Source organism: Ictalurus punctatus, chromosome 8 (genome assembly GCF_001660625.3).
Source record: "Ictalurus punctatus breed USDA103 chromosome 8, Coco_2.0, whole genome shotgun sequence".
Lineage (NCBI taxonomy): Eukaryota > Metazoa > Chordata > Actinopteri > Siluriformes > Ictaluridae > Ictalurus > Ictalurus punctatus.
In genome coordinates, this window is record NC_030423.2 from 21,291,403 (window position 1) to 21,315,726 (window position 24,324).

The 24,324-nt window shown below is 41.3% G+C and overlaps 1 protein-coding gene across 3 annotated transcripts in view; it reads left to right on the top strand.

Moving 5' to 3' along the window:
* Window positions 1–815: 815 nt before the first annotated feature.
* cnot1 (CCR4-NOT transcription complex, subunit 1) overlaps window positions 816–24,324 on the top strand; it is a 30,934-nt gene continuing 7,425 nt past the window's right edge. The window contains exons 1-36 of one of the 3 annotated variants that reach the window (XM_017474441.3): window positions 816–1,012; window positions 4,803–5,100; window positions 6,429–6,536; window positions 7,331–7,429; window positions 7,534–7,602; window positions 7,711–7,765; window positions 7,896–8,099; window positions 8,190–8,358; window positions 9,141–9,267; window positions 9,348–9,458; window positions 9,570–9,740; window positions 10,649–10,776; window positions 10,977–11,217; window positions 11,545–11,664; window positions 11,754–11,876; window positions 11,962–12,113; window positions 12,392–12,536; window positions 12,626–12,827; window positions 14,591–14,716; window positions 15,124–15,248; window positions 15,509–15,795; window positions 17,073–17,151; window positions 17,297–17,527; window positions 18,352–18,492; window positions 18,580–18,759; window positions 18,843–18,959; window positions 19,051–19,161; window positions 19,358–19,435; window positions 20,058–20,235; window positions 20,591–20,721; window positions 21,624–21,920; window positions 22,016–22,156; window positions 22,274–22,378; window positions 22,475–22,594; window positions 23,561–23,758; window positions 23,845–23,987. In XM_017474441.3, the coding sequence (XP_017329930.2) occupies window positions 4,999–5,100; window positions 6,429–6,536; window positions 7,331–7,429; window positions 7,534–7,602; window positions 7,711–7,765; window positions 7,896–8,099; window positions 8,190–8,358; window positions 9,141–9,267; window positions 9,348–9,458; window positions 9,570–9,740; window positions 10,649–10,776; window positions 10,977–11,217; window positions 11,545–11,664; window positions 11,754–11,876; window positions 11,962–12,113; window positions 12,392–12,536; window positions 12,626–12,827; window positions 14,591–14,716; window positions 15,124–15,248; window positions 15,509–15,795; window positions 17,073–17,151; window positions 17,297–17,527; window positions 18,352–18,492; window positions 18,580–18,759; window positions 18,843–18,959; window positions 19,051–19,161; window positions 19,358–19,435; window positions 20,058–20,235; window positions 20,591–20,721; window positions 21,624–21,920; window positions 22,016–22,156; window positions 22,274–22,378; window positions 22,475–22,594; window positions 23,561–23,758; window positions 23,845–23,987 (5,114 nt within the window). In that variant the 5' untranslated portion in view covers window positions 816–1,012; window positions 4,803–4,998. The remainder of the gene's footprint in view (window positions 1,013–4,802; window positions 5,101–6,428; window positions 6,537–7,330; window positions 7,430–7,533; window positions 7,603–7,710; window positions 7,766–7,895; window positions 8,100–8,189; window positions 8,359–9,140; window positions 9,268–9,347; window positions 9,459–9,569; window positions 9,741–10,648; window positions 10,777–10,976; window positions 11,218–11,544; window positions 11,665–11,753; window positions 11,877–11,961; window positions 12,114–12,391; window positions 12,537–12,625; window positions 12,828–14,590; window positions 14,717–15,123; window positions 15,249–15,508; window positions 15,796–17,072; window positions 17,152–17,296; window positions 17,528–18,351; window positions 18,493–18,579; window positions 18,760–18,842; window positions 18,960–19,050; window positions 19,162–19,357; window positions 19,436–20,057; window positions 20,236–20,590; window positions 20,722–21,623; window positions 21,921–22,015; window positions 22,157–22,273; window positions 22,379–22,474; window positions 22,595–23,560; window positions 23,759–23,844; window positions 23,988–24,324) is intronic. The other 2 variants (XM_017474443.3, XM_053682045.1) reach the window with 2 other exon arrangements.

A 24,324-nucleotide genomic window follows, 5' to 3' on the forward strand; every position in this document is an offset into this window, starting at 1 on the left:
ATCATGGGCAGCTGTGGCTCAGGTGGTAGAGTGGGTTGTCCACTAATTGTAGAGTTGGCGGTTCGATTCCCACATGACTCCACATGCCAAAGTGTCCTTGGGCCCAAGGACAAGTCAACTTGAGCCCAAGTTGCTCCCGATGGCAAGTTAGCTAAATGAGTGGTGTGTGTGAATGGGTGAATGAGACACAGTGTAAAGCGCTTTGGATAAAAGTGCTATATAAGTACGCCATAACAACACCCTTGGATGTTAGCATAGAAACCACCTACCAACACAATTGCAACCAACAGGACTATGATAGGAACCACCTAGCAACCAAGTGGGATAGCATAGCAACCACCTAGCAACACCCTAGAAAGGAGCTAGGATACTATTGTGACAGTTTTAAAGCTGTATGCAATTTTAACCTATTTAAATTTTTACCTTTATACATTTAGCCTTTTAATCTTTATACTCGTAACTTTTAAACGTTTTAAAATCAACGACAATTGTAGAATGTTTGAAAAATAAAATGTTTCAAAGGTTTTCATCAAAAAACGGTGCAAATCAAAATGTGGCCCAAACAGATTGTTATTATTATTATTATTGGTGGTGGTGGTAGTAGTGGTATGTATGTATTTGTTTATTTACCCATTAATTCATTCATTCATTCGTTCATTCATTCAATTATTTTAGCCAATTAGCAAGTTCTCAGCACCGTGTGCGTGTGTGCGCGCGCAGGAGGGGGGGGGGGGGATTTCGGGTTAGCGAACGTATCATTTGATAGGTTGCTGTGTCACGGCGCTTGGGCACGCGCATAAGAGGACTGCTGCACTCGGGTACGCGCGAGCCTCTGACACAGACGCCATTTTATTTTTGAAAAATCAAACAGAAATTGGAGGAGGCTAAAAAAAAACCCCGACCTTTTTAATAATAATAATAATAATAAAAAAACCTGTCGAGATTTTTTTTCGGAGACGAGAAATCTTGGAGAGAAAATGATCACCAACCCGTAATTTTGTATGATTTGGAGGTAATTTGTGTGTTCGAGCTGTCTTGTCAAACATTTTCAGTGCCTTACGTTAACGTTAGCTCATGGCAGCAGTGCTCTGCTAATGCTAGCTGTCTCGCGCGAGCATAGCGTGTAGCTTAGCTTCCTGTATAGCATAGCATAGCATAGCCAGAGTTAGCACTGTAGGAGCAGGTTCAGTATATATATTTTTAAACATAGAAAAGCGTCTATCACAAGATGGCGTGACATTGTATTTTTATTTTATTTATTTTTTAAATGTGGTGTTTTTTTAGCACTTAGTTCCCTTTGCTTGTCAGTGGGGTAGGCCCAAACGCTAGCCTGTCTAGCTAACTAGCTATACTACGTTTATACATTTTTTTTTAAACTTTAATATTTCCTACAGATATCTAACTAAAGTACACTGCGCTGTTGTTCCTCACTTCGTGTGTCAAGTTTAATGTTTAATATTGGACAAAACCGAAGTTGAATAGATTAATGTTAATATTTAGCTCAGCCACCTGGCCTTAGCCTGCTAGCTAACTTGGCTAAAGCTGCTTGTAACCAAGGTAAGCTGAGTTAGCTAACAGGCTAGCTCTGAACAATAGACTTAACTAATGTTCGCTTTAACGTTTTTCTTTATTTCCCACCCACTACACAAACCTAAAATTATATGGCACGTTTATGTATTTTTTTCCTATCCGGATTTTATCAATTTTCGCACATGATTGTCGAGTGTGTTTGTCAGTTATTTCAGGTGTGTTTTTGTGACCAGGTATAACCGGAGCTATGCCTAGGCATCACTGTTTAAAACTTATTGACCAACAAATGTTCAGGGTTTCTTTTCCATTTATGATCAATTTAGATGAGCTACTAGGAGTTTTTTTTTAATTATTATTATTAGAGCTGTATTGATACTATTTTTCTGGTATTTGTTGATGTAGCAGATGAGTGATCTCTGCCCTATTCGGACTGGATTAATTGATCAGGTGGAAGTCTGTAATGTGTCTCCTCACATCTGGACAGCACTAAAATGACCACAGGATGATGCAAATGATCAGCAAGTTCAAAAGAACCATAATCACAATGTGTTTATGATTGAAGGGGGAGAAAGACATTTGACTGCTGTTACTTGATGAATTTAGTTCCATGGCTCGTGTACGTCAGTACGTTTACATGGACAATGCTGATGATAAAACAATAATCTGATATTAAGACGATACTCTGTTTAAGAAACTACCATGTAAACAGTGGGTTCTAATTACCTTAATCGGACTAAAGTCATACTTGAAGTGAACACAAATCGAATTAAGACATATGGAGTATTCCTGTTTTAGTCACATTATTGAAGTGCATTACAGACATGTACACAGCTCAGTCGCACTATTAAAGTCGTGTGGGTGTTTTGACCGCATTTTGCGACAGGACACACACGGCAGTGCTCAACCGTTTAACTGTAACCGGAGCGCGGCTGTGTCCGAAACTGAGTGCTTACTTTCTATATAGTAGGTGAGTACGTGGTTTCGGACACAGCCCGCGGCTACAAGCAGTCGTCTATTTGCACGTGTAGCATGACTAACAATCGACTGCACTTGAAGCGTTCGTAAAATTAAAAAAGAAACACCCAAAACTGTATATGGTACCATAACTAAGACCAACTGTATGTTGATGCGTGAAATTCTGGAGGGAACGGCGTGGCGTGGGGACGTAATGATGTGTGGTGTTAATCGATCTATGTTCTATAGCATGTTAAACGGGACCATGAAAGGAGTATTCTAAAAGCGACTCATGTAAACACCTTAATCACAATATGATCTTATTCAGAATAAAGTCAATAATTAGATTATTTCTCTCCATGTAAAAGTAGTCAGTGACCCGCTCTCGGATATTAAACGGTATCAACAACAAAAAAAAAAGAAGCTTCTGGTATAGTTTGTGATTACGTATGGTTTTCAAATTGTAGCTCGAGCTTTGGTTTGCTCCACAGTGAAATAAGTGCCAGGGTCTCCGTCTTCTCCAGTACCGCTTTGACCAGCTTGGACTCTGGGTCACATGACCCACCTAGCACAAACATTCGGGTATGTAGAAAATGCAACCTGCTCGAAACTCTCTCCCATGCTGGTAATTTTATCGCAGAGGAGACGTGTAGAAATCGTTACAGACATTCCTGCTAACGAATGAATCCGGTCCGAATAGGGCTCAAGTACGCAGTGCAGTTTTAGGAGTCGTGGTTATTAAAAATGACCGTAAGGTGTTGCCCTCGAGGAGAAGACAGGAAGTGCACGTGTTAGTGCTCATGTTCCTCATGTTCACAGGTACCCCACTCTTGCTTTGGCCATCCTCGCACTCTCCCTCTTTATTAAAGACACTCTTTAAATGCCTCAGATGTTTTATCCAGTTTCCTGTTTTGTAGGAAGATACTGGAATTCCTCCTCTTGATATTTTCATGGAGAACTATTTGGAGTCTGAGTCGCTGTCTGTAATTGTGAAATGCGTCATAAAAGACCCAGATCGTGGTCATCTCCTGTCATTAGCGTGACTGCATACACTAGGCTGGCGGCATGTAGTGCTTTCTACAACTAAATGAACACTGTGTTGGGCACCATTTCCAGTATCGTTATTGAAGCATCCCTAATCGATGCTGAGATGTGACCGCTGATCCCAACATCCTCTAAAGCCAGTGACGGAAAGTTGTTTTTGGTCTTGAGCTCAGATTAGTGGTCCTAGGACGCATGTGGTGAGGTCCAGTTTGTCGAGAGAGCTGATTACGGCGTTATGGCTGTGTCCCAGATATTTCACTAGTCTTAAATCGACCAACAGGAAGACTGCATAGGGTGACCAAAACTCACGGGACGTCTACAAATACGATATCTCAGAAAAAATATACTTACCTCAACCTCACTTTGAAGGATGTTTGTGGTTCTGTGAGATTGTTTTTGGCGCACACTGGTTGATGATACAAGGCAGAACATAAATTTCTTTAAATGCTTGAATTAATTGCGATAAACAATTAGCCATTTTGTGCCACTATATATAAACCGCATAATCATTCAAGTACACTCCAGAGCAATGAACTTTTAATTCTTGAGATTGTTCAGGAATTGGAATGTCAAATTGAATCCTAAATAAATGAAACATGAATAAACTACAACCACGCAACCAAAACAATAAATAAAATAGGTTTTAATACAATATTGTGTAATCTTTGTTTTAGTTATTTGTTGCCGTGTGTTAGTGCGTTGTTGGGGGGGGGGGCGTGTTCACAACGTGACTTATCGTTCTACCTAGCGCCTTACTTAAGTTTAAGTACACTTGTGCATCCGTGTCATTTTGTGTAGAAGCAGGTTGTAATATTAGGATTATGTTGTGTAAATGTCTGATTAATCTCATGTGTATAGGCATCCTATGGGGGAGTTCGTTAACCTGCTAGTAAGAACTTTAACATTTGGGAGTAGAAAACAGTCACGTTTTGTCCAAGTAGATATCGGAACATTTCATGTGGTTTGTCGCTTTTCTTTTCTTTCTTTTTTTTCCCCTTTTTCTAATCTGAGTTACAGTGTAAAATTGATATGACTTCCTGTTGCAACTTTTTTTTTTAAATAAATCTGCTTTAGTTTTGTGGCAGGAAATAAAAGCACTGTGCGAGAAGTTAATCTAAACTTGGGTGTAGCGTTCCATTCAGTTGGTATACTTAGTGCTGTGTTTTATTGTCTAATCTTTTAACTTACTCTAAACAGATGCTACAGTTTGAAGTCCTTTTAGCTTCTTGTTTTGTATTCAAGTTCTTCTTTATCCCCCTTTCAAACCTGTCTAGATGTCTAACCCGCACTCGTGCTGAGAGACCGCACGCCGAATTACGACCCACCAAGACGGACCTTTCTGGAACGCACGGACACTTTGACACCAGTGGGGGGGGAGGGGAGCAGAAGTAACCCATCACTGAAGTGACTAAAGGGGAATAATGGTGATTTTGCGCCGGGCTCGGCCGCCAGCTTCCGCCCCGACCAGCAATGAATCTTGACTCGCTCTCGCTGGCTTTGTCTCAAATCAGCTACCTGGTGGACAATTTAACCAAGAAAAACTACAGAGCCAGCCAGCAAGAAATACAGCATGTGAGTTTTTTGCTGCACACCCTGATCAGTGGCTTATTGCAACCTTTTTTTTTCTCTTTATCTCTCTCTTCCCTCCATGAAGTGAATACAAAAATCACACAGAATCTCACTTCATTTCAGTAGTGACTGTGCTACTGAAAGTGCCTGTAGAGAGAGACAAATATTTTTGTAAATGTAGTTCTTGCCCCTCTTGGTTGCGATATGTGAATCAAACACCTCAGTAGTAATGTTAAGAGATGTATACTGAGCACTAGCTAAGGCAAAATGTGGAACACGACACTTGGGTCTTACCCTAAATCTCCGTTCTCAGTGCACTTTGTACCACCAGAGCAGAGGGTTACAGAGCAGTACATGCACAGTGTACCACGTAGTGCTGCGTGTGCACGAGAGCATAATATAACAGAAGTGAAATTAAATTGCAAAAATTACAGAACACAAATTAACGACTTAAACAGCAGCTGTGTCGAAAGGCATCCTCAGACACGTTTATAACGTGCATAACCCGCTATGGATACGAGGTGGGGGGAAATTAATTTTCTCTTCGTTATCTTAGAGGTGTTAGACGATCTCCATATGTCGATTGTAGTCAGTGATCGTGTTAATGTAGAAACGAATCTGCCTCCCTGACACGGTTTATGTGTGAGCTTAAGCGCAAGGTTTTGTAAAGCCGTGGCTGGAACGATTAAAATCGCATGTGACAGAACGTGTCCCGGGACCTCTTTAACTGAACAATAAATTCCACGGAGCACTCGAGTACAGATTTATATCATATCGTTTATTTCCACTGAGCTTTTTATTCCTGAACTGTACTCTTTTTTTGGGCACGTTAGATTGTAGTGGACGTTATTTATAGGCTGACTTCTTTGTTTCTGCTGTTTGGATTAAATCTGTTTAATTAAACACTAAGCTCGGTAATAAATATAAAGTGTTCGATAATGGTGAGTTGTGACTTCCATCTCTGTAAATGAATAAATAAATACCGCAGGTCGCTCTTTGAAAACCGCTAACGTTCAACATGTGTACGTAACCACTTGCGTTAAGGCCGACCGGATAACTAACTGGTTACCAGCAAATAAACAGTTATCCTTGCATTGCTTAGACTTTAAAAAGTTCACTTTAAGAAGTATGATTAGCATGAAACTGTTAATCAAATTCGGATTCATTTGATTGAAGCTTATTGCTTCTCACTTGCCGTTTTAAATCAGGAAAGTTTCACTTCTGGAAGGTTCTATATACCAGGATATAAATAAAATGAGTTGTTCATACTGTGATGAACATAGGATGAGGAACTCTTTTTCTCTCTCTCTCTCTCTCACACACACTCTCAGATTGTGAATCGTCACGGCCCTGAGGCAGATAGACATCTACTACGCTGTCTCTTTTCCCATGTGGATTTCAGTGGCGATGGTAAAAGCAGTGGTAAAGATTTCCACCAGGTAACGTTTTTTGTTTAGTGTTTTGCGATTTTTGTGGTTGGTTTTTTCCTCCTCCTTTTTGTCTCAAATTCCAAATCTCATTCCAGCCTGTTTTGTGTGAAATATTTCTGCAAACTTTCTATTAATACATTTGTCAGATTTTTGTTTCTTCCTCGTAATTTTTTCATGAGATGTGGCGAAGTTTCGAATGTTCAGAATTCGGCCAAAAGAAAATATTTAAAATGTTAAAATAAAGATTTGAAGAAGTCCGACACGGTGGTTTTAAAAAAGGATTCTGCAGCAAGTATTGTCTCATCAGTGACTTGTTTAGTGTTGCCAGATTAGGCTGGATCCCTCATGCTCTATTTTCAGCCTTGAGCAGGCAGTTATATTCGTACAAGTTCTTGTTTCAGAACTTTTTTGCGTTTTGAAGCGCTTTGAAAATCGTGACTAATGTGAAAATACTAGGCCTGAGCAATAGGACTTCTCAACCTTTGAGATATCGTGGGTATTGCATGGTTTTATGTATTTATTCATTTTTAAATTGATGTTCTAAAGATTTTTGTAATTACAAACTGAATGGAAACTTTATTATTTAATTAATTAATTTTAACACTTCTGTTTTACTGTCAGGTATTCAGCAATCGTGTATATCCTTGATCTGCATTGTGTAATTTAATTAATTAAATGATAACTACTTCACTAGGCTCTAACCCAAAAACCATGTCACTAGTGTGCAAACTTCCTGTCTTGAATCTCATACACCGGGGGGGTTTTTTTTTTTTTTTTTTTTTTTTTTGCCTGTTTGTCTTCAGACACAGTTTCTGATCCAGGAGTGTGTGTCCCTTATCACGAAGCCAAATTTTATCTCAACTCTCTGCTACGCCATTGACAATCCCCTGCATTATCAGAAGGTAGGCGTGTCCCTCTTTCAAGACACAGCTCTAGTCAAGCGTTACCTAGCACACTGATCTGAACTGGTCACGGATATTTTCCTTTCTCTTTTCATGATTCTCAGAGTTTGAAGCCATCGCCACATTTGTTCCCTCAACTCAGTAAAGTTCTCAAATTAAGCAAGGTTCAGGAGGTAAGAGAAGCTTTTATCGGCATACAGATTTGAGCTATAATATAAACGACTCATTTCAAAGCAGATTTCTGATCTTGAGCATGCTGAATATGTTCTGTGTTGGATCAGGTGATCTTTGGCCTCGCTCTTCTGAACTCGAGTAACGCAGACCTACGAGGGTTTGGTAGGTGTTCTGTGGTTTCATTTGTAGTGGTAGTTTTAATAACTTTTAAACACTGCATATATGTGAAAGAACTTTAATTGCATGTAGCATTTGTCTTGTACTGTAATCGCCTCCCCATGGTATATTGTAGCGGCTCAGTTTGTGAAGCAGAAGCTTCCGGACCTCCTGCGCTCGTACGTGGACGCCGACCTTGGAGGGAGTCAGGAAGGTGGCTTCCAGGACATTGCCATAGAGGCTCTGCATCTGCTGCTCTCGCACCTCCTCTTTGGGCAGAAAGGCACCAGCGGAGTCGGGCAAGAACAGATTGACGCCTTCCTGAAAACACTGTGCAGAGGTACTTGCACTTCCTGGTTTTCAGGTTTTATTCCTTAAGCATCGAGCATTTTGCGCTTTGCTGAAGTTATGCGCCGCTGTTGTGTTTCAGATTTCCCGCAGGAGCGCTGTCCTGTGGTGCTCGCACCACTACTGTACCCTGAGAAACGTGACATTCTCATGGACAGAATCCTGCCAGACTCTGGAGAGTTAGCCAAGACCATGATGGAGAGTTCCCTCGCAGAGTTTATGCAAGAAGTTGGCTATGGCTTTTGTGCAAGGTGATTTAACTCAACTGTAACAAGTCCACCTACTGGTGTGCTTAGGCCTGTGCGCTGAATTTTCAGTTATGGCTTCAGGCGATTATGAAAACGAATTAGTCAAGACAAAACAATTATTGTGATGCATTCCATTTTGCCATTTTTCTTTACTGTGCTTTGTGCGCTTTCACCCCTCCCTAAAAGGCCAAACTCGCTCCCCGGCAGACTGCAGCATTTTTAGTTCAGCTTGAACCAAGATGACCGTAAGAGAGCCTTTGGTCGACAAGAAAGATCAAACAGTTTCAGCCATTTGGAAACAATTTGGTTTCGAGGAGTCTGATGTGGAACAAAAAGAAATAACGTTTGGAATCGTTGGAAAGCTTATTTCCTCTAGCGTCATGACTGCTGGTTTAAATACGCTAATTTCCTCTCTAGAGCTCACTAATAGTGAGAAACTACAGGCTGATTTAAACCAGGAGACAGAATTTAATTGGCTAAGGAAGTTTAAAGCTCATTTCTGCCGACGCGATTTGCCGAAATGAGTTATGTGACATGCTCCGTGGTGATCCGGTTTATTTATTTTTTACGTCATTTGAGTGTATATGCATGTGTGTATGTACGTTTGTTTACTGAACTTTATATACAATATAAAGTTCAGTAAATGCATGGTTTCTAAAGTCAGTGAGTAATCGTGTTTAATAATCGTGAACTCAATATTGACCAAAATAATTGATATAATCGAGCAGCCCTATGTGTGCTCTGTGCCGTGGCTGAAGGTGTAACGTGTTTGCGTGTGTGTTCAGTGTTGATGAATGTAGGAACATAATCCTGCAGTATGGAGTCCGTGAGGTGACGGCCAGCCAGGTGGCCAGAGTGCTGGGTATGATGGCTCGCACTCACTCCGGCCTTTCTGACGGAATCGCACTACAGGTAGTGTTAACCTTCTCGCTACAGCATGTAACGGAACCTGTGGCGTTTTGATTGTTATTCATCACCTGTTCTCGCCGCAGTCCATCTCGGCTCCGGGCAGTGGCATCTGGAGCGACGGGAAAGACAAAAGTGACGGCTCTCAACCCCACACCTGGAATGTAGAAGTTCTGATTGACGTCGTTAAAGAGCTGGTATGCCCTGTTCGCTGCTCTTTTGTGCAAACAATTAAGTTTAAGGGTGAAATCTACTCTTCAAATATTTATAGGTGTTTTTTATTAATCGCTGGCTCTGTTCTCTGTCAGAACCCCAATCTGAATTTCAAAGAGGTCACTTATGAGCTGGACCATGCAGGCTTCATGATCCGGGACAGTAAAGGGCTGCAGATTGTAGTGTATGGTATTCAAAGAGGCCTCGGAATGGAGGTCTTCCCCGTGGACCTCATCTACAGACCATGGAAGCATGCAGAGGGACAGGTAAAAGAGCATGATCCTTTAAAGGTGCATGTTTAAATAAAAGGACACATTACGTCTTGTTAAGGTGTGTAGGTCATGTCCATGAGGCACTTGTTCTCTTTCTGTGACTAAATCCGTTAAGGGTTGCAGAAGGCCATATTTAAACTCGGGGGGGTAAATAAATTGCTTTCCATACCATATCTTGTGCACATCTGGAGGATTAAAAGATCCGTCCGACAGCACGTCGGGCAAAACATGCCTATGCGTTAGGTTTCCGAGTCAAACTGATGTTTAGCGAGTTCATGCACACTGACATTAAACTGACTGACGACCTCTGTTTCTGTTAAACTTTTTGCTGTCGTTGTGTTTGTCATCATGATCTGCGTCTGAAATAATTTCTACACTTCAAAAATATTTACTAATCTAGAAAATCCAGAGGACTGGTACTCCAAACTGACTCTTCAGTAGGTTTTAGAGTTTCTTAAAATTGTACTGCAATCTGTTTTTATTCAGTTGTAGTTCATTTCTGAGGATGTGCATGAGTAACGCGTCAGATCAGGTTTCATTTTTCACTTGATGAGTGAGGTGAGCTGACTGACAAGACGATGACTGAAGATTTAGTTTCAGTAGTTCTACATTTAATATAAACGAGTTTGTCATTGTACTGTGTTGTAGTTGTTGTTTTTCATTAAGAAGAATAATGAACCCACCATTCAAGCAGTTGCTGCCCCCAAATTGCCGCTAATTCGAAAGCGAAATGCGCACAGCCGCATGGGCATTCATAAGCGATTTAAAAGCGAGCGGGTAAAAGAGGGAATATTATTCTGTACTGTATTTTATTTATATAAATATAATGTATAGTATAGCATAGTATGTTCTAATAATAGTGTTTCTGATTCAAATAACCTCTTCATGCTCGTTCTTTCCAGCTCTCTTTCATCCAGCAATCCTTGATGAGTCCGGAGGTGTTCTGTTTCGCCGATTACCCCTGTCACGCTGTCGTCATTGACATCCTCAAAGCTCCACCTGAGGATGACAACAGGGAGATAGCCACCTGGTCTGTACCATCTGCTCAGAATAACTTTTTCACATAAAAGTAAATGGCATCAATGCTCTAAGAAATGTAATTATTCTTTTTCGAGATAGTGGTGCAATCTTTTTTTGCTGTTGTTTTTGCGTGTGTGTAAATTAGTTATGTTAGCATAGTGTACTTGGTGTTAAAACAGTCAGTCAGTCAATTTTAGTGCTGCCCCACAGGAAGAGCCTGGACCTGGTAGAGAGTCTGCTGCGACTGTCTGAGGTGGGCCAGTATGAGCAGGTGAAGCAACTCTTCAGCTTCCCCATCAAACACTGTCCGGACATGCTGGTGCTGGCACTGCTGCAGATCAGCACATCCTGGCACCAACTGCGCCATGAGCTCATCTCCACACTCATGCCCATCTTCCTGGGCAACCACCCCAACTCTGCCATCATCCTACATTACGCCTGGCACGGGCAGGTATGAGCACTGGGATTATTTCTTCTTCTGTTTACTTTCAAGTTACCTCTGATTTAAATCCTCATCCCGAGTTACTTGGTGATTACGGTTATGAAGTTATCGATATGCTATTTTACACTCTTAACATGTACTAGATTTGTATGAACAAAGCTAGGGTTGGGGCAATTGATGATTTGTATTGTGAATTTTATATATACCTCAAGTGTAATGGAATAAATGAAGCCTGGAACCAAGGTTGACGTAAATTAAAGTAAATGTTGGAATAACGGGTATACTTGTATTCGATTTGTAATAATTTAAGGCTTCTTTGCTCTCCTGCGATTTAAGGGCCAGTCGCCATCCATTCGGCAGCTCATCATGCACTCGATGGCAGAGTGGTACATGAGGGGTGAGCAGTACGACCAGGCCAAGCTCTCGCGCATCCTGGACGTGGCTCAGGACTTGAAGGTACAGCCATCGCTCTCACACTCCTCTTCAAGCATTAATCCACGGTAACCCACCTGCTCAAACCCTGCTTTATATTTCCTGTGTTCCAGTCTCTATCGATGCTGCTAAATGGTACTCCGTTTGCCTTTGTTATTGACCTCGCTGCACTTGCCTCTCGCCGCGAATACCTCAAACTAGACAAATGGCTGACTGATAAAATCCGAGAGCACGGGGTAAGAGTGCGTGTATGCACGAGTGGTTATGACACCCAATGGTTTTGGGGCGACACGACTCTGACTGAGCGTTCATGTGTTGCAGGAGCCGTTCATTCAGGCATGTGTGACTTTCCTGAAGAGACGCTGTCCCACCATCATGGGAGGACTGGCTCCGGAAAAAGATCAGCCAAAAAGTGCACAACTGCCTCCGGAAACTTTGGCTACTATGCTGGCTTGTCTGCAGTCCTGTGCTGGGTGAGAATTATGGCGACTCGGCCATTATTTTATGTCTCGTGCTGATTGCACCGAACCCTGACTTTGAAGAATGAAGGAAAAAAAAACATGATTCCTGGTGACGCACAGCACAAAAATGTTTAATCACACTAAACTTCCACTTCTCTTTGCTGCTAATCAGACAAAGTCTGGATGATCCTTACTGAGGGGTGTTGCATGATGTATAGTAAAAATCGTCTTGGGTGTTTTGGGTATATTGTTTGACTTGTGTCACTTGTGCTTCGTCATCAACGCTTCAGGAGTGTCTCGCAAGAGCTGTCTGAGACAATCTTGACCATGGTGGCCAACTGTAGCAACGTGATGAACAAGGCTCGCCAGCCTCCACCAGGAGTCATGCCGAAGGGCCGTCCAACCAGCACCAGCAGTCTGGACGCCATTTCCCCGGTAAGGTTTTGCTGTGTTGGAATGTCGGTCGTGGTGGGTGTTGTATTGCCAAAATGATCTTTGAGTGACCCCTCTATCGTGTGATTCAGGTGGACCCTCTTAGCGCAATGGGCTCTCTAAATCTGGGTGGCACGGCCACTTCTCACACGCAGAGCATGCAAGGCTTCCCTACACCTCTGAGCTCGGCCTTCAGCAACCCTCAGTCCCCTGCCAAGGCCTTCCCCCCTCTGACCAACCCCAACCCGAGCACAGCCTTTGGGGGCATCAGCAGCCTCTCTTCGCAGCTCCCAGGTTACACCTTCATAATGCTAACCATAAATATTGTACTAATACTTCAAAGATCTGTATTAAATGACACGCTTTCACCGGAAAGAAACCCGGTTTTAGTCGCAACCTGTAGTGTCATATTTGTTTACTCAAAAGTGCACACCACCTCGGTTAAGGCAGAAGTGCTTCTCAGGTTCTACCATGTTCCAGTGATGTGCACGATGAACGGTTGACTGTTGATGCTTGTTTAGTGGTGTTTTGGTTTGGATCGGATCAGTGTGAATCGAGTAGTAACTTGCTCACTACTGTTACTGGGTATGTTGGTCTCACGGGGTCAGACGTGCTCTCTAATGAAAAAAGGTGTCTAGAAACAGTAGAGAGGAATTTTGGCTTAAGAGAGGGTGAGAATATGGTGATGAACAAACTCTTTTAAATTTCAAAGCCTATGCAATGCCTTTTCAAGGCGGTGGTCAAAAGCCCCGTTTTTTTTTTTTTTTTTTTTTAATATGATTTTAAATTTTGTGAGTTCCAGGGGGTAACTTCCTATTTTACAGGCGCTTCCTATTTTACAGGCCACGTCGGTGTTTTTCTCCGACCTCTGAGAAACTTACAACCCAAACTACATACTCTAGCACGCATATCAGTGACCCTCCCCTAGATATGAAACATTTCCTGAATTGTGGGGGAGAACAAATGCTTTAGAAGAGGCACTCAACTGTATATGCGGTCTAGGCAGTAAAACAGTAACACTTCGACTGTACGGGCTGCCTGGGAAAACATTTGATGAGGTGAAGGAAAATAAAGTCGTTAAGACGAGCGTGACCGTGTGAATACAGTACCGTGGTCACTAAGCCAGGCTGGTTAAAGATGCCAAATAAGATACCGGTTTAGCTTGTATCTGAATATCCTGTGTGCAGAGAACAGATTAGATGCTGTAAAAACAAACCTCTATTGCAGGGCAAAGGGTTCAGTCTTCTCCAAAAGTTTAAAGTGCACAAACTGGAAATTGGCTGCGTGACCTGCCTCGCACTCCAGTTAGAGAACCTGCTGCACATTGAAGCACTAGCCAGCCAAAACGTGAACATGATGAAATAGAGAACAGGTGCTGAGCAGAAACTACAAAGGGCTACCATCTAACCTGTGGTTACTCTGTAAAACCTATTGCTTTGGTTCTGCTTCATGTTTTCAGAAGTGAATATTGATCTTGAAATGTACATTCATCATCAACGCTTTCAGATTTGAGTCATTTGAATTTTTCTTGGAGCTGCTATATGCCTATGGTGCATTAATTTATTACCTGTATGCAATATTTATGCAACCTTTGCAATTTCCCACATTGGCCCTTCTCTATCATGGCCCCCTAATAATCCCCATCTCAGAATTTGCTATATCACACTCTCTTCTCTACACAAATAGCTGGTGTGTGGTGGGCGTTTTGGCGCGCTATTTCTGTCGTTGCATCATCCAGGTGGATGCGACACTAGTGGTGGTTGAGACCCCCCATACTATGTAAAGCACTTAGTGTCTAGAAAAGTGCTGTATAAATGTAACTAACTAATGTGGCATCAACACCAAGGTCTAAATTGCGATGACATGACAACCTGGTTCTGACAGTCACTAATTGTAAATGTTTTTCCTGAGTATTTATCCAAGAAGCGTAAACTTTAAACATATTCTTGAAGCACTAAGCACAATGACCGGTCCCTTGCAATGAAAGTCCATGACAATGTCTTTTATGGTTTTGACTTGTTTGCTTGTGTCTAATTGTGGATTATTTGTTTGTGCAGGCCCGTTGAGTTCAGGCAGCTTAAGTGGGATTGGTTCAGGCTTGGGCATGCCAGCAGTGAGCAGCGACCCTTTTGGAACACGGAAGATGAGCACACCGGGGCTGAACCCGCCCACCTTCCAGCATTGTAGGTTGAAGATCTGTACGTGGTAGTGGTGGGACTGAGAGTGCCTAGAGCCTCAGCTGTGTTTCCTCGAAATTTGAAAATTTACCCCTCAACCATCTAGTATGATGTGCATTCACTTATCATACGTTTTGCACGTATGTAATCAGACCTGTTGTAAGAGGAAACGCAGAGCAGTCTACATTACTGCTGTATTTTTCTTAGCAACCGGCTTGGTGGGAAGTCCGAAACTGGATATTATTTATCCCCAGAAGTTTACAGAAACAAGCTGTTTGCCAGGAATCAATTGCTTATTTGCATGTGCTGTCTGCTTGTGTATTTCTACCTGTTTCTAAAAGATTATATTTAAGTCAATTGCTTCTTCATCCTTTTTTTTTTTTTTTTTTTTTTTTTTTAAATATTTTTTTTAGCTGACCTCTCTCAGGTGTGGCCCGAGGCAAACCAGCACTTTAGTAAGGAGATTGATGACGAGGCCAACAGCTACTTCCAGCGAATCTACAACCATCCCCCTCACCCCACCATGTCTGTGGATGAGGTGAGTCGCATGCAGCATCTTCTCACAAGGATTTTTTGCGCATTGTGTAACAGCAGCAGAGTTTACGCGTTTCACACACTAGTTAACAAGCTTTACTTTCTCATCAGGGCATATAAACACAAGGAACCAATATTTGTTTTTGTATTTAATAATTAATGTTAACTTATATTTATTACTTTATTAATTTATATTCGATGCCCCCTCCCGGCATCAAGTGAGTTAAAGTTTAACGGAATGTTTCTCATACCTGCCTCTCTCAGGTGCTGGAGATGCTGCAGAGGTTCAAGGACTCAAACATCAAACGGGAGCGGGAGGTCTTTAACTGCATGCTTCGCAACCTTTTCGAGGAGTACCGTTTCTTCCCTCAGTACCCAGACAAAGAGCTGCACATCACCGCCTGCCTGTTCGGGGGAATCATCGAAAAGGGCCTGGTTACCTACATGGCCCTTGGCCTCGCCCTGCGATATGTACTGGAAGCATTGCGCAAACCCTATGGCTCCAAAATGTATTACTTCGGCATCGCCGCGCTAGATCGGTTTAAGAACAGGTAAACTTGTGTGTGTGAATTTTTATTTATTCCCGCCCACCACGTGCTCGTTCTAATACGTCATCATTTCTATAGTAACAATTTTTTAAATGTGTTACTGTACTATAAGAGGAAACGATGTGCTTTTATTAAGTTACCGGTAACTCTGCTTCATGTGAGGCTGCAGGCTTGAATTATTTTCCTGTAACAGCATGCCCTTATTTTAAGTGCTTCCTCGTGTATTTTGTGCTTGGTGACATCTTACAACAGGGTCTCCGTGGGTTCTTAAAAATTCTTAAAATGTCTTAAATTCTTCATTGTAAAAATAAGGTCTCAATTAGCATTAAAATGTTTAAATTCACATTTCAAGGGTCTTAAAAATGCAACTGAACCGACACCATAAAGATGATTTTTATATTTTATTTTGGCTCGTTGCTGTTTGACATGGTAAAGCCGTGTGACTGTGTTGCACTCAGTGTGTGTGTGTGTGCGCGGCTGATCATTGTTTTAGGGCGGCTCGGTTCACTGTAAAAGCCTCTCCACACTGACTTTGTCTCTGTCTGTGCTGTGAGTTTGAGTCTCTTTTAACCGGCATTTACATACAACACGTGCCAGATTCACTTTGGTTTTACGTTAGCGTAATCTCAAATTTTTTTGGGCAAAGGTTTACAGCATTTCACCTGATCTGTAATGAGAAGTGAATTTAAAAAAAAAACAAAAAACTGCCAACTAAAAGGAGGTCTTTAGTTTTCCACCAAAATAAAAGCCACAAGGTCTAACACAACTGAATTACGTCAGATATTACTATTGTTACTATTTGTATCCCAAATAAAAATGTATGATTCAGTGCAGTAATATTACAAAATAGCAAAGGATTTTTAAATACATATTTTCTTTATTAAAAATGTATAACACTACGTGTTTCTGGCATTAAATTGCAAAAAAAACAACTTGTAAATACCGCTACGAGGGCATTGTAAATACATCTGTTGAGGGAGTGCTGGTATATTTGACAACTTTTTCTCGTCTGCTGTAATCTATCTATTTTTTTTTTTTCTTCCCCCCCTCGTAAAATCATGGGAAGGAAATACTGGATTTTTTTTTTTTTTTTTTTTCCCCCCCCCCCCCCCCCCCCCCACTTTTACTGTTGGAACAAATGGTAATGCATGGTTTGCTATGGTCCCCATATACCTCTGTAGAAGTTTACCCTGCTATAGTTGTCATTTGAAACTTTGGGGAGAAACGGCACACTGCATCATGTTCCTTCAGTAATTGATTGCTCACAATTTGTTTTGTAGATTGAAGGACTACCCACAGTATTGTCAGCACTTGGCCTCCATAGGCCATTTTCTGCAGTTTCCTCACCATTTGCAGGAGGTAACCAGGTTTCTTCTATTGCATAACAAGCCCCCATGACGGTCAGCTTTTATTTCTGAGGGGAAAAAATTAATTTAAAGCAGTTACTTGCAGTGTGAATGTGTGTGTTATTCATTTTTGTCTGTGTGCTCATTATGTGGTACAGTATATCGAGTATGGCCAGCAGTCCCGTGACCCTCCGGTGAAGATGCAGGGCTCCATTACCACACCAGGCAGCCTGGCTCTGGCTCAGGCTCAGGCCCAGTCCCAGCCCCCTAAAGCCCCTCAGCCAGGTCAAGCCAGCACCCTGGTGACCACCACAACCACCACTACCACCGTCGCCAAAACCTCCACCATCACCAGGCCCACTGCAGTAGGTTTTAAGAAGGATATGCCAGTGAGTAGACTTCATTGGGATGTTATTTCAAGAGTACGGCTTCGTCCACATGTATACAAATGTTTCTGAAACATACTTTCACATATGTAAAATGTTGTGTTGTAATAAGATAAGGTGGGAAAACTATTGATTCCGCACTTGGGAAATTCCCTTACCTGGGAAAATATTTACCTAGCAGGGTAAATAATAAGTGCATGGTATGAGTATTGAGCATTAAGTTCTTTCCTTCAACTTCATTCAACTTCTTTGTCCTGGTCAGTGTTGCAGTTAACTAAAAGATCTCAAACAAAAAAAAAAATGCATCGAAGGCTTCCTGTTTATGAACTAATGATGAGGTGGGATGACTGCTTAAAGTTGCACCGGGATCTTATCCGAAATCTGTTTGTGGTGAGTTTTGTGCTGGTGGACTCAGGAGCAGTTACAGCTCATAACTCATTCGGATGGCTCCACAAAGCTGCAAACACATTCTCTATAACATAATCAGCAGTTACAAGCACCTTTGTAACGTGCACATAACCGCGGTGGGTACGTGCAAGTTGACGCTGTCACCCCAGGGTTTTCTAAACAGTGAAGTTTTTTAATTTCTTCACCTTAGAGGGTGTTTTTGAAAAGCAGTGACCCAGAACACAAAAAAAGGAAATGTTTTCAGATATATCTGTATACCTGTGGACATGGCCTAAATAAATGGATTTGTTCATTCAGAACTTCTAGTGGTTTGGGGAGGGGAAGGGGACACTGAAGTCTCACTAAAGTCTCACCTAAAATGTGGTGACGGAAGAGACGTTAGGAGAAAGCTGTGAAATACGTTTTCCTTTGCTTTGCAGCCGTCAATAAACACCACAAACATAGACACGTTACTGGTGGCTACAGACCAAACGGAAAGGATCGTGGAGCCTCCAGAGAATGTTCAGGAGAAGATAGCTTTCATTTTCAACAACCTGTCCCAATCCAACATGACACAAAAGGTAGTATTGGCACTGGTTTTAATGTTCTGTTTCTTCTTTTTGATGTGATGTAATGCAAGGCAAATTGTTGTGTATAATGTTGTATAGGTTGAAGAGCTGAAGGAGACAGTGAAGGAGGAGTTTATGCCCTGGGTGTCTCAGTACCTCGTGATGAAGCGTGTCAGCATTGAGCCAAACTTTCACAGTCTTTACTCCAACTTCCTCGACACGCTGAAGAATCCGGAGTTCGTTAAAATGGTTCTGAATGAAACCTACAGAAACATTAAGGTAATTTAAAGACCAAGACATGCTAATTGTTTGACAATTTTGAATAGTTTTGGAGCATAAAGTCATTAATCATTTTTGTTTAGGTTCTCCTGACCTCTGACAAGGCAGCTGCAAATTTCTCTGATCGATCCCTGCTGAAGAACTTGGGCCACTGGCTTGGCATGATCACCCTGGCTAAGAACAAACCCATTCTTTATACAGTGAGTTCTTTTTAAATCAGTAAATAATTGTTCGTGTAGCACATTTTGTCAAACTTCTTGTCGATAACCTCAATGCTGTGTTGCTGTGTAGGATTTGGAGTTGAAATCTCTGTTACTGGAGGCTTATGTGAAAGGCCAGCAAGAGCTGCTCTATGTGGTCCCCTTCGTGGCTAAAGTCCTGGAGTCTAGTCTGCGTAGTGTGGTATTCATCTCTCAATTTCCATTTCTTTAGTTTTCTCTCTAAGAAATTCAACAGTTCTGTGGTGCAAAGTTGAGAGATAAGTGACTAGCTGCAGGTTGTTGTGTGTGGTGGTTTTTTTTTTTTTTTGGTTGTTTTTTTTTTATTATTCCTTCTTTTCTGACCTCTTGCTAAACCCAAAATCTCTGGTTTTGTTAAGGTTTTCAGACCACAGAACCCTTGGACCATGGCCATCATGAACGTATTGGCCGAGCTACACCAGGAGCATGATCTGAAGGTCTGTGAATTGTGGAGCTGATGCACTACCAGTCAAAAGTTTAGACACATTCATTCTTTATTTAAATTTCCCCCACACATTTTAGAATAATAATCAAAACTCTGGAGTAACACAAATGGAACTATGGGAATTATGCTGTGATTAAAAAATCCAAAATAAATCAAAATAATTTAGTACTTTAGCATCTTCAAAGTAGGTACCCTTTTTGCCTAGAATTTCCAGAAATGTATTCTTGGTATTTTCTCAACTGATTTCTTGAGGAATTACTCTGAGATGCTTTTTAAAGAGTATTAAAGGAGGTCCCACCTATGCTGGACTCTTATTGTCTGCTTTTCGGAATATTTCGCTCCAAGTCATCCGTTTAAAAATAGATTGATTTTTTTTTTTCATAAATGTTGTTTTCTGTGAAAGAAATGAATGTTGGCATAATTCTTTTTGTCTACAACACCAGTTTCAAATGTTTAATCATACACCTTCAAATCAAAAGGTTTTTAAGATCATGAGAAACGCTTCAGTCAGGTGTCTCCAAACATTTTACCGATTGTGTTTACCTGAGAATCATCCTTCATTCGTTCCAAATTCACTAAATCTAATAGCAGTCATTTCTCTTCTGGCTCAACAGCTAAACCTGAAGTTTGAGATTGAGGTGCTGTGTAAGAACCTGTCTCTGGACATTAATGACCTGAAACCTGGGAACCTGCTGAAAGACAAAGAGAAGCTGAAAAATCTGGAAGAGCAGCTGTCTGCACCAAAGAAGGAAACAAAGCCACCTGAAGAAATGCTGCCGATAGTCACTTCAGGTACAAAGCACATTGCGATTAACTGTGTAGTATTTACGCTTGCGACTGTTCTTGCTTTACCTTCAGCAAAACTATGGTGCTGTGAAAAACACCTTCAGGTGTCATTATAGGTGACGGGACAAATTTAGTTACTGGGTTTGCACTTGGTAAATAAATTGGGTAAGTGCCCTCTTGGCATGATTTAGATCATTTCATTGATTTTTGATTTGTTTGTTTTTTCGGCTTGGACGGTCCACTTTTTCCCCCATTCTCTACTCCGGTCTCCTTGCTTGCTTCATCCAACGTTGATGACTTCCAGTTTTTTAACTGACTGGAAATTTTTTTTTTTCTTCTCTTTTTCTTTTCTCCTTCACAGCTGCTCCTTCGGCTCCTGCGACCACAGCGACCACCGCCACCACGGGGCCGCCCACACCGCAGTTCAGCTACCATGACATCAATGTGTATGCACTAGCGGGCCTGGCCCCACACATTACCATCAACAGCACTGTAAGCTAATTCTGATCATTCTTATAGAGCTTCTAGATCATTCTTCGACAGATCACTGCTAAAAGTCTAGATTCAGGTCACGATCATGCCATACTTAGGCTCTACAATACAGATGCTGTAGTATGATAGGATTTTATTGCAGTCATGCATCTCGCGATACATTAAAATTAAACTGAAGTCAGAGTTCGTACAAGGTGCTTAAATTTGGCTTTTTTTTTTAAATTGGCAATTCGGCTTTAAAATACAGTACGTGAGCACAGAGTAGGAGAGAAGTAAACGGATGTAAAGAGCTAACATTAGGCCGAATGCAAATACGACGTGATGAGTATGCGAATTAGCACATGACATCATCCAGCGACTTTCCACTGAAAGTTGTTGGCAACAGTGCTCCCGTCACTCACTTGGAGTATGCTGATGTTATGGTGAAGACGAAGCAATGTCTGGAAAGAGCAAATTTAGTCCAGTATGGCAGCAAAAGGTGCCATAAAAATTGGCTGTTTTATATTATAATATATAAGAACGTTTGCATGACCTCTCATTATAGTCCTTGAAAACACAACAAAAAATGGTGCTTGAATAATCCTTAAGAATTTCATTATGAGGAATCTATATGAACTTGCATTAATGTGATTCATGTCTGCATCTCAGCAACCCCACGATTTATCTGGAACTTTTTAGTCGACCCAGAAGGACATTGCGATTTGTTGAAACCTATTACTGTGCATCAGAGCAATACCATGCAGCCATAACAAAGCTTTTGCACTCTTTTGCTGAGACAAAATTCCGAGCGAAGCGAAACGATTAAGCGTTTAAATGTTTGTAAAATGGCCAGCCTTTTATAAACAGTCACATCTCCTCTGAAATGTGTTTTTGAGTCAGTGCTGTTTTCTTATCCCGAGCAGATCCCGCTGCTGCAGGCACATCCACAGCTGAAGCAGTGCGTGAGGCAGGCGATCGAACGCGCTGTACAAGAGCTCGTTCACCCCGTGGTGGACCGCTCTATCAAGATCGCCATGACTACGTGTGAGCAGATCGTCAGGAAGGACTTTGCTCTCGACTCTGAGGAATCACACATGCGCGTCGCCGCCCACCACATGATGCGCAATTTGACTGCCGGAATGGCCATGATCACCTGCAGAGAGCCGCTTATTAATAACATCACCGCCAACCTGAAAAACACCTTCGCTGCTGCCCTCAGGGTAAACTTGCACGAATAGAGATTTACACATACACACACACACACACACTGATTCTTTTCTGGAGTTGTGTGTAACTCGCTGCCCCTGTTGTACAGGCTCCCACACCCCAGCAGAGGGAAATGATGGAGGAGGCGGCTAACCGCATTGCTCAGGATAACTGCGAGCTGGCCTGCTGCTTCATTCAGAAGACTGCCGTGGAGAAAGCTGGACCAGAGATGGACAAGAGATTGGCCACTGTAAGACTTCCATGCTCTTATTAGCTTTAAATGTGCTTTTAAATGCTCGTCATTGACTTTACATGCCCCAGACATATATAACCTGTGCTACTGTTTGTGTTGTGTGTTCTGCTGTAGGAGTTCGAGCTGAGGAAACATGCTCGTCAGGAAGGTCGGCGCTACTGCGACCCCATGGTGCTCACTTACCAAGCAGAGCGCATGCCAGAGCAGATCCGCCTTAAGGTGCGCCTTCGCCTTAAGTGTTAGGGAATTGAAAGCTATGTATATTTGCTAGGTGACTAATGAAGATCGTTTGTCCTACATTCCTCTGTTCTGCAGGTGGGTGGTGTGGACCCTAAGCAGCTGGCTGTTTATGAGGAGTTTGCCCGCAATGTGCCAGGCTTCCTGCCCAGCAACGATCTTTCTCAGCCCACTGGATTTCTGGCCCAGCCTATGAAGGTGTGTACAAAATCAACACCTATTTTTAGGTCTGTTTCAGATAACATTATGCATGTCTGTGTTTATACGCTGAATTTGCTCTACCTGTTTATTACTATTTATTTAATTTTCTTTTTTTAAGTGACATGAAATTGCAAGATACTAACAGCATACCAAATAAATGCTTGTCATTTGACACTTGTTCACATATACTTGTGCACTGATTGCTATAAATATAACAGATGTGTTTTACCAATGTATGGAGGACCAAACCTACAGAAATCAAAAATAAATATGTAAAGAGAGAAATATAATAGAGGCATAAAATAAATAAAGGCATAAAGGACTAAATAAAACAAATGATTCATTTTTAATTAAATTAATCCAAAAATTTTGTATTACTTTCATTTATCTTCTGTGTTTTTAAATTTATTTTTATTCTTTAACATTTTTTCATAAATTTTTATTTATGCGTTCATTTGTTTTTATGTTTATTTATTCCTGCATGTATTAGTTTCCTTATTTATTTATACATTTATTTCTTTTTACTTTTCTGTGTGCAACATGCAAATGAGCAGGCAGTCGTTGCATAGCTCCAGTGCATCATTGATTGAGAGCTAAATGTGTGTATATATGAGAGAAATAAATGTATAAATATGGAAATAAATACATGTGAGAATAAATATAAATGAACCTATAAATGGAAAAAATAAATAAAAGAATAATTTAAAAAGAATAAATATAAATACCGAAAATAATAAATGAAGGGGAGAAGTAATACAGAAATTTAGGATAAAATGTAATTAAAAATTAATTTGTTTTATCAAGTCATTTATTCCTTTGTTTTCCTATTACATTTGTTTTTATTTATTTATTTTTAACTTCTGCAGGTTTGGTCCTCCATACAAATGAGGTTGCTTAAAGTATCTAAGTATTTAATCAGATTCCAGTCTAACGTTAAATCCTCACTTGTCTCTTGTGCATCAGCAGCAGCAGGCGTGGCCTACGGATGACATGGCTCACATCTACGATAAGTGCATCTCTGACCTGGAGCAGCACCTGCATGCCATCCCTCCAGCTTTGGCCATGAACCCACAAGCCCAGGCCCTGCGCAGCCTCCTCGAGGCTGTGGTCATGGCACGCAACTCCCGCGATGGCATCACTGCACTGGGCCTGCTGCAGAAAGTGAGTTGAAATAACTTATTTTTTCATTTTTAAAAAGAAATATTCTTTTTTAAATTGCTTGCGTTCTCAACATCGTCTCTCTTCAGGCTGTCGAGGGTCTGTTGGATGCCACTAGTGGTGCAGATGCAGAGTTGCTGCTGAGTTACAGAGAATGCCACCTGCTGGTGCTGAAGGCACTGCAGGACAGCCGTGCTTACGGGCCACAGTGGTGCAACAAGCAAATCACCAGGTCGGTTTTAAAAACATGGCATCAGAATAATATCTTTAAGTCATAGGTTTTAAGAATTACTCTTTATAAAAGAGTAGGCATAAAGCATTCTGAGGTTTTGAAGTGGAGGGATTTTTTTTGTCCCCCCACTTTTTTCTTCTTTTTTTGCCTTTTATTTATTTATTTATTTTTTTCCTTCTTCCCATTTTAAGTCTCAATTTTAAGTCCCTTAGGATTTAGATTGTTTATTTGTACACACAACTAGACCATGTTTAAAATAAAATACTTTTGACCGGTAGTGTAATCAGATATGGTTTAATAAGCTCCGGCTGGCCCCAAAACTTGATTAGGAGGTGGG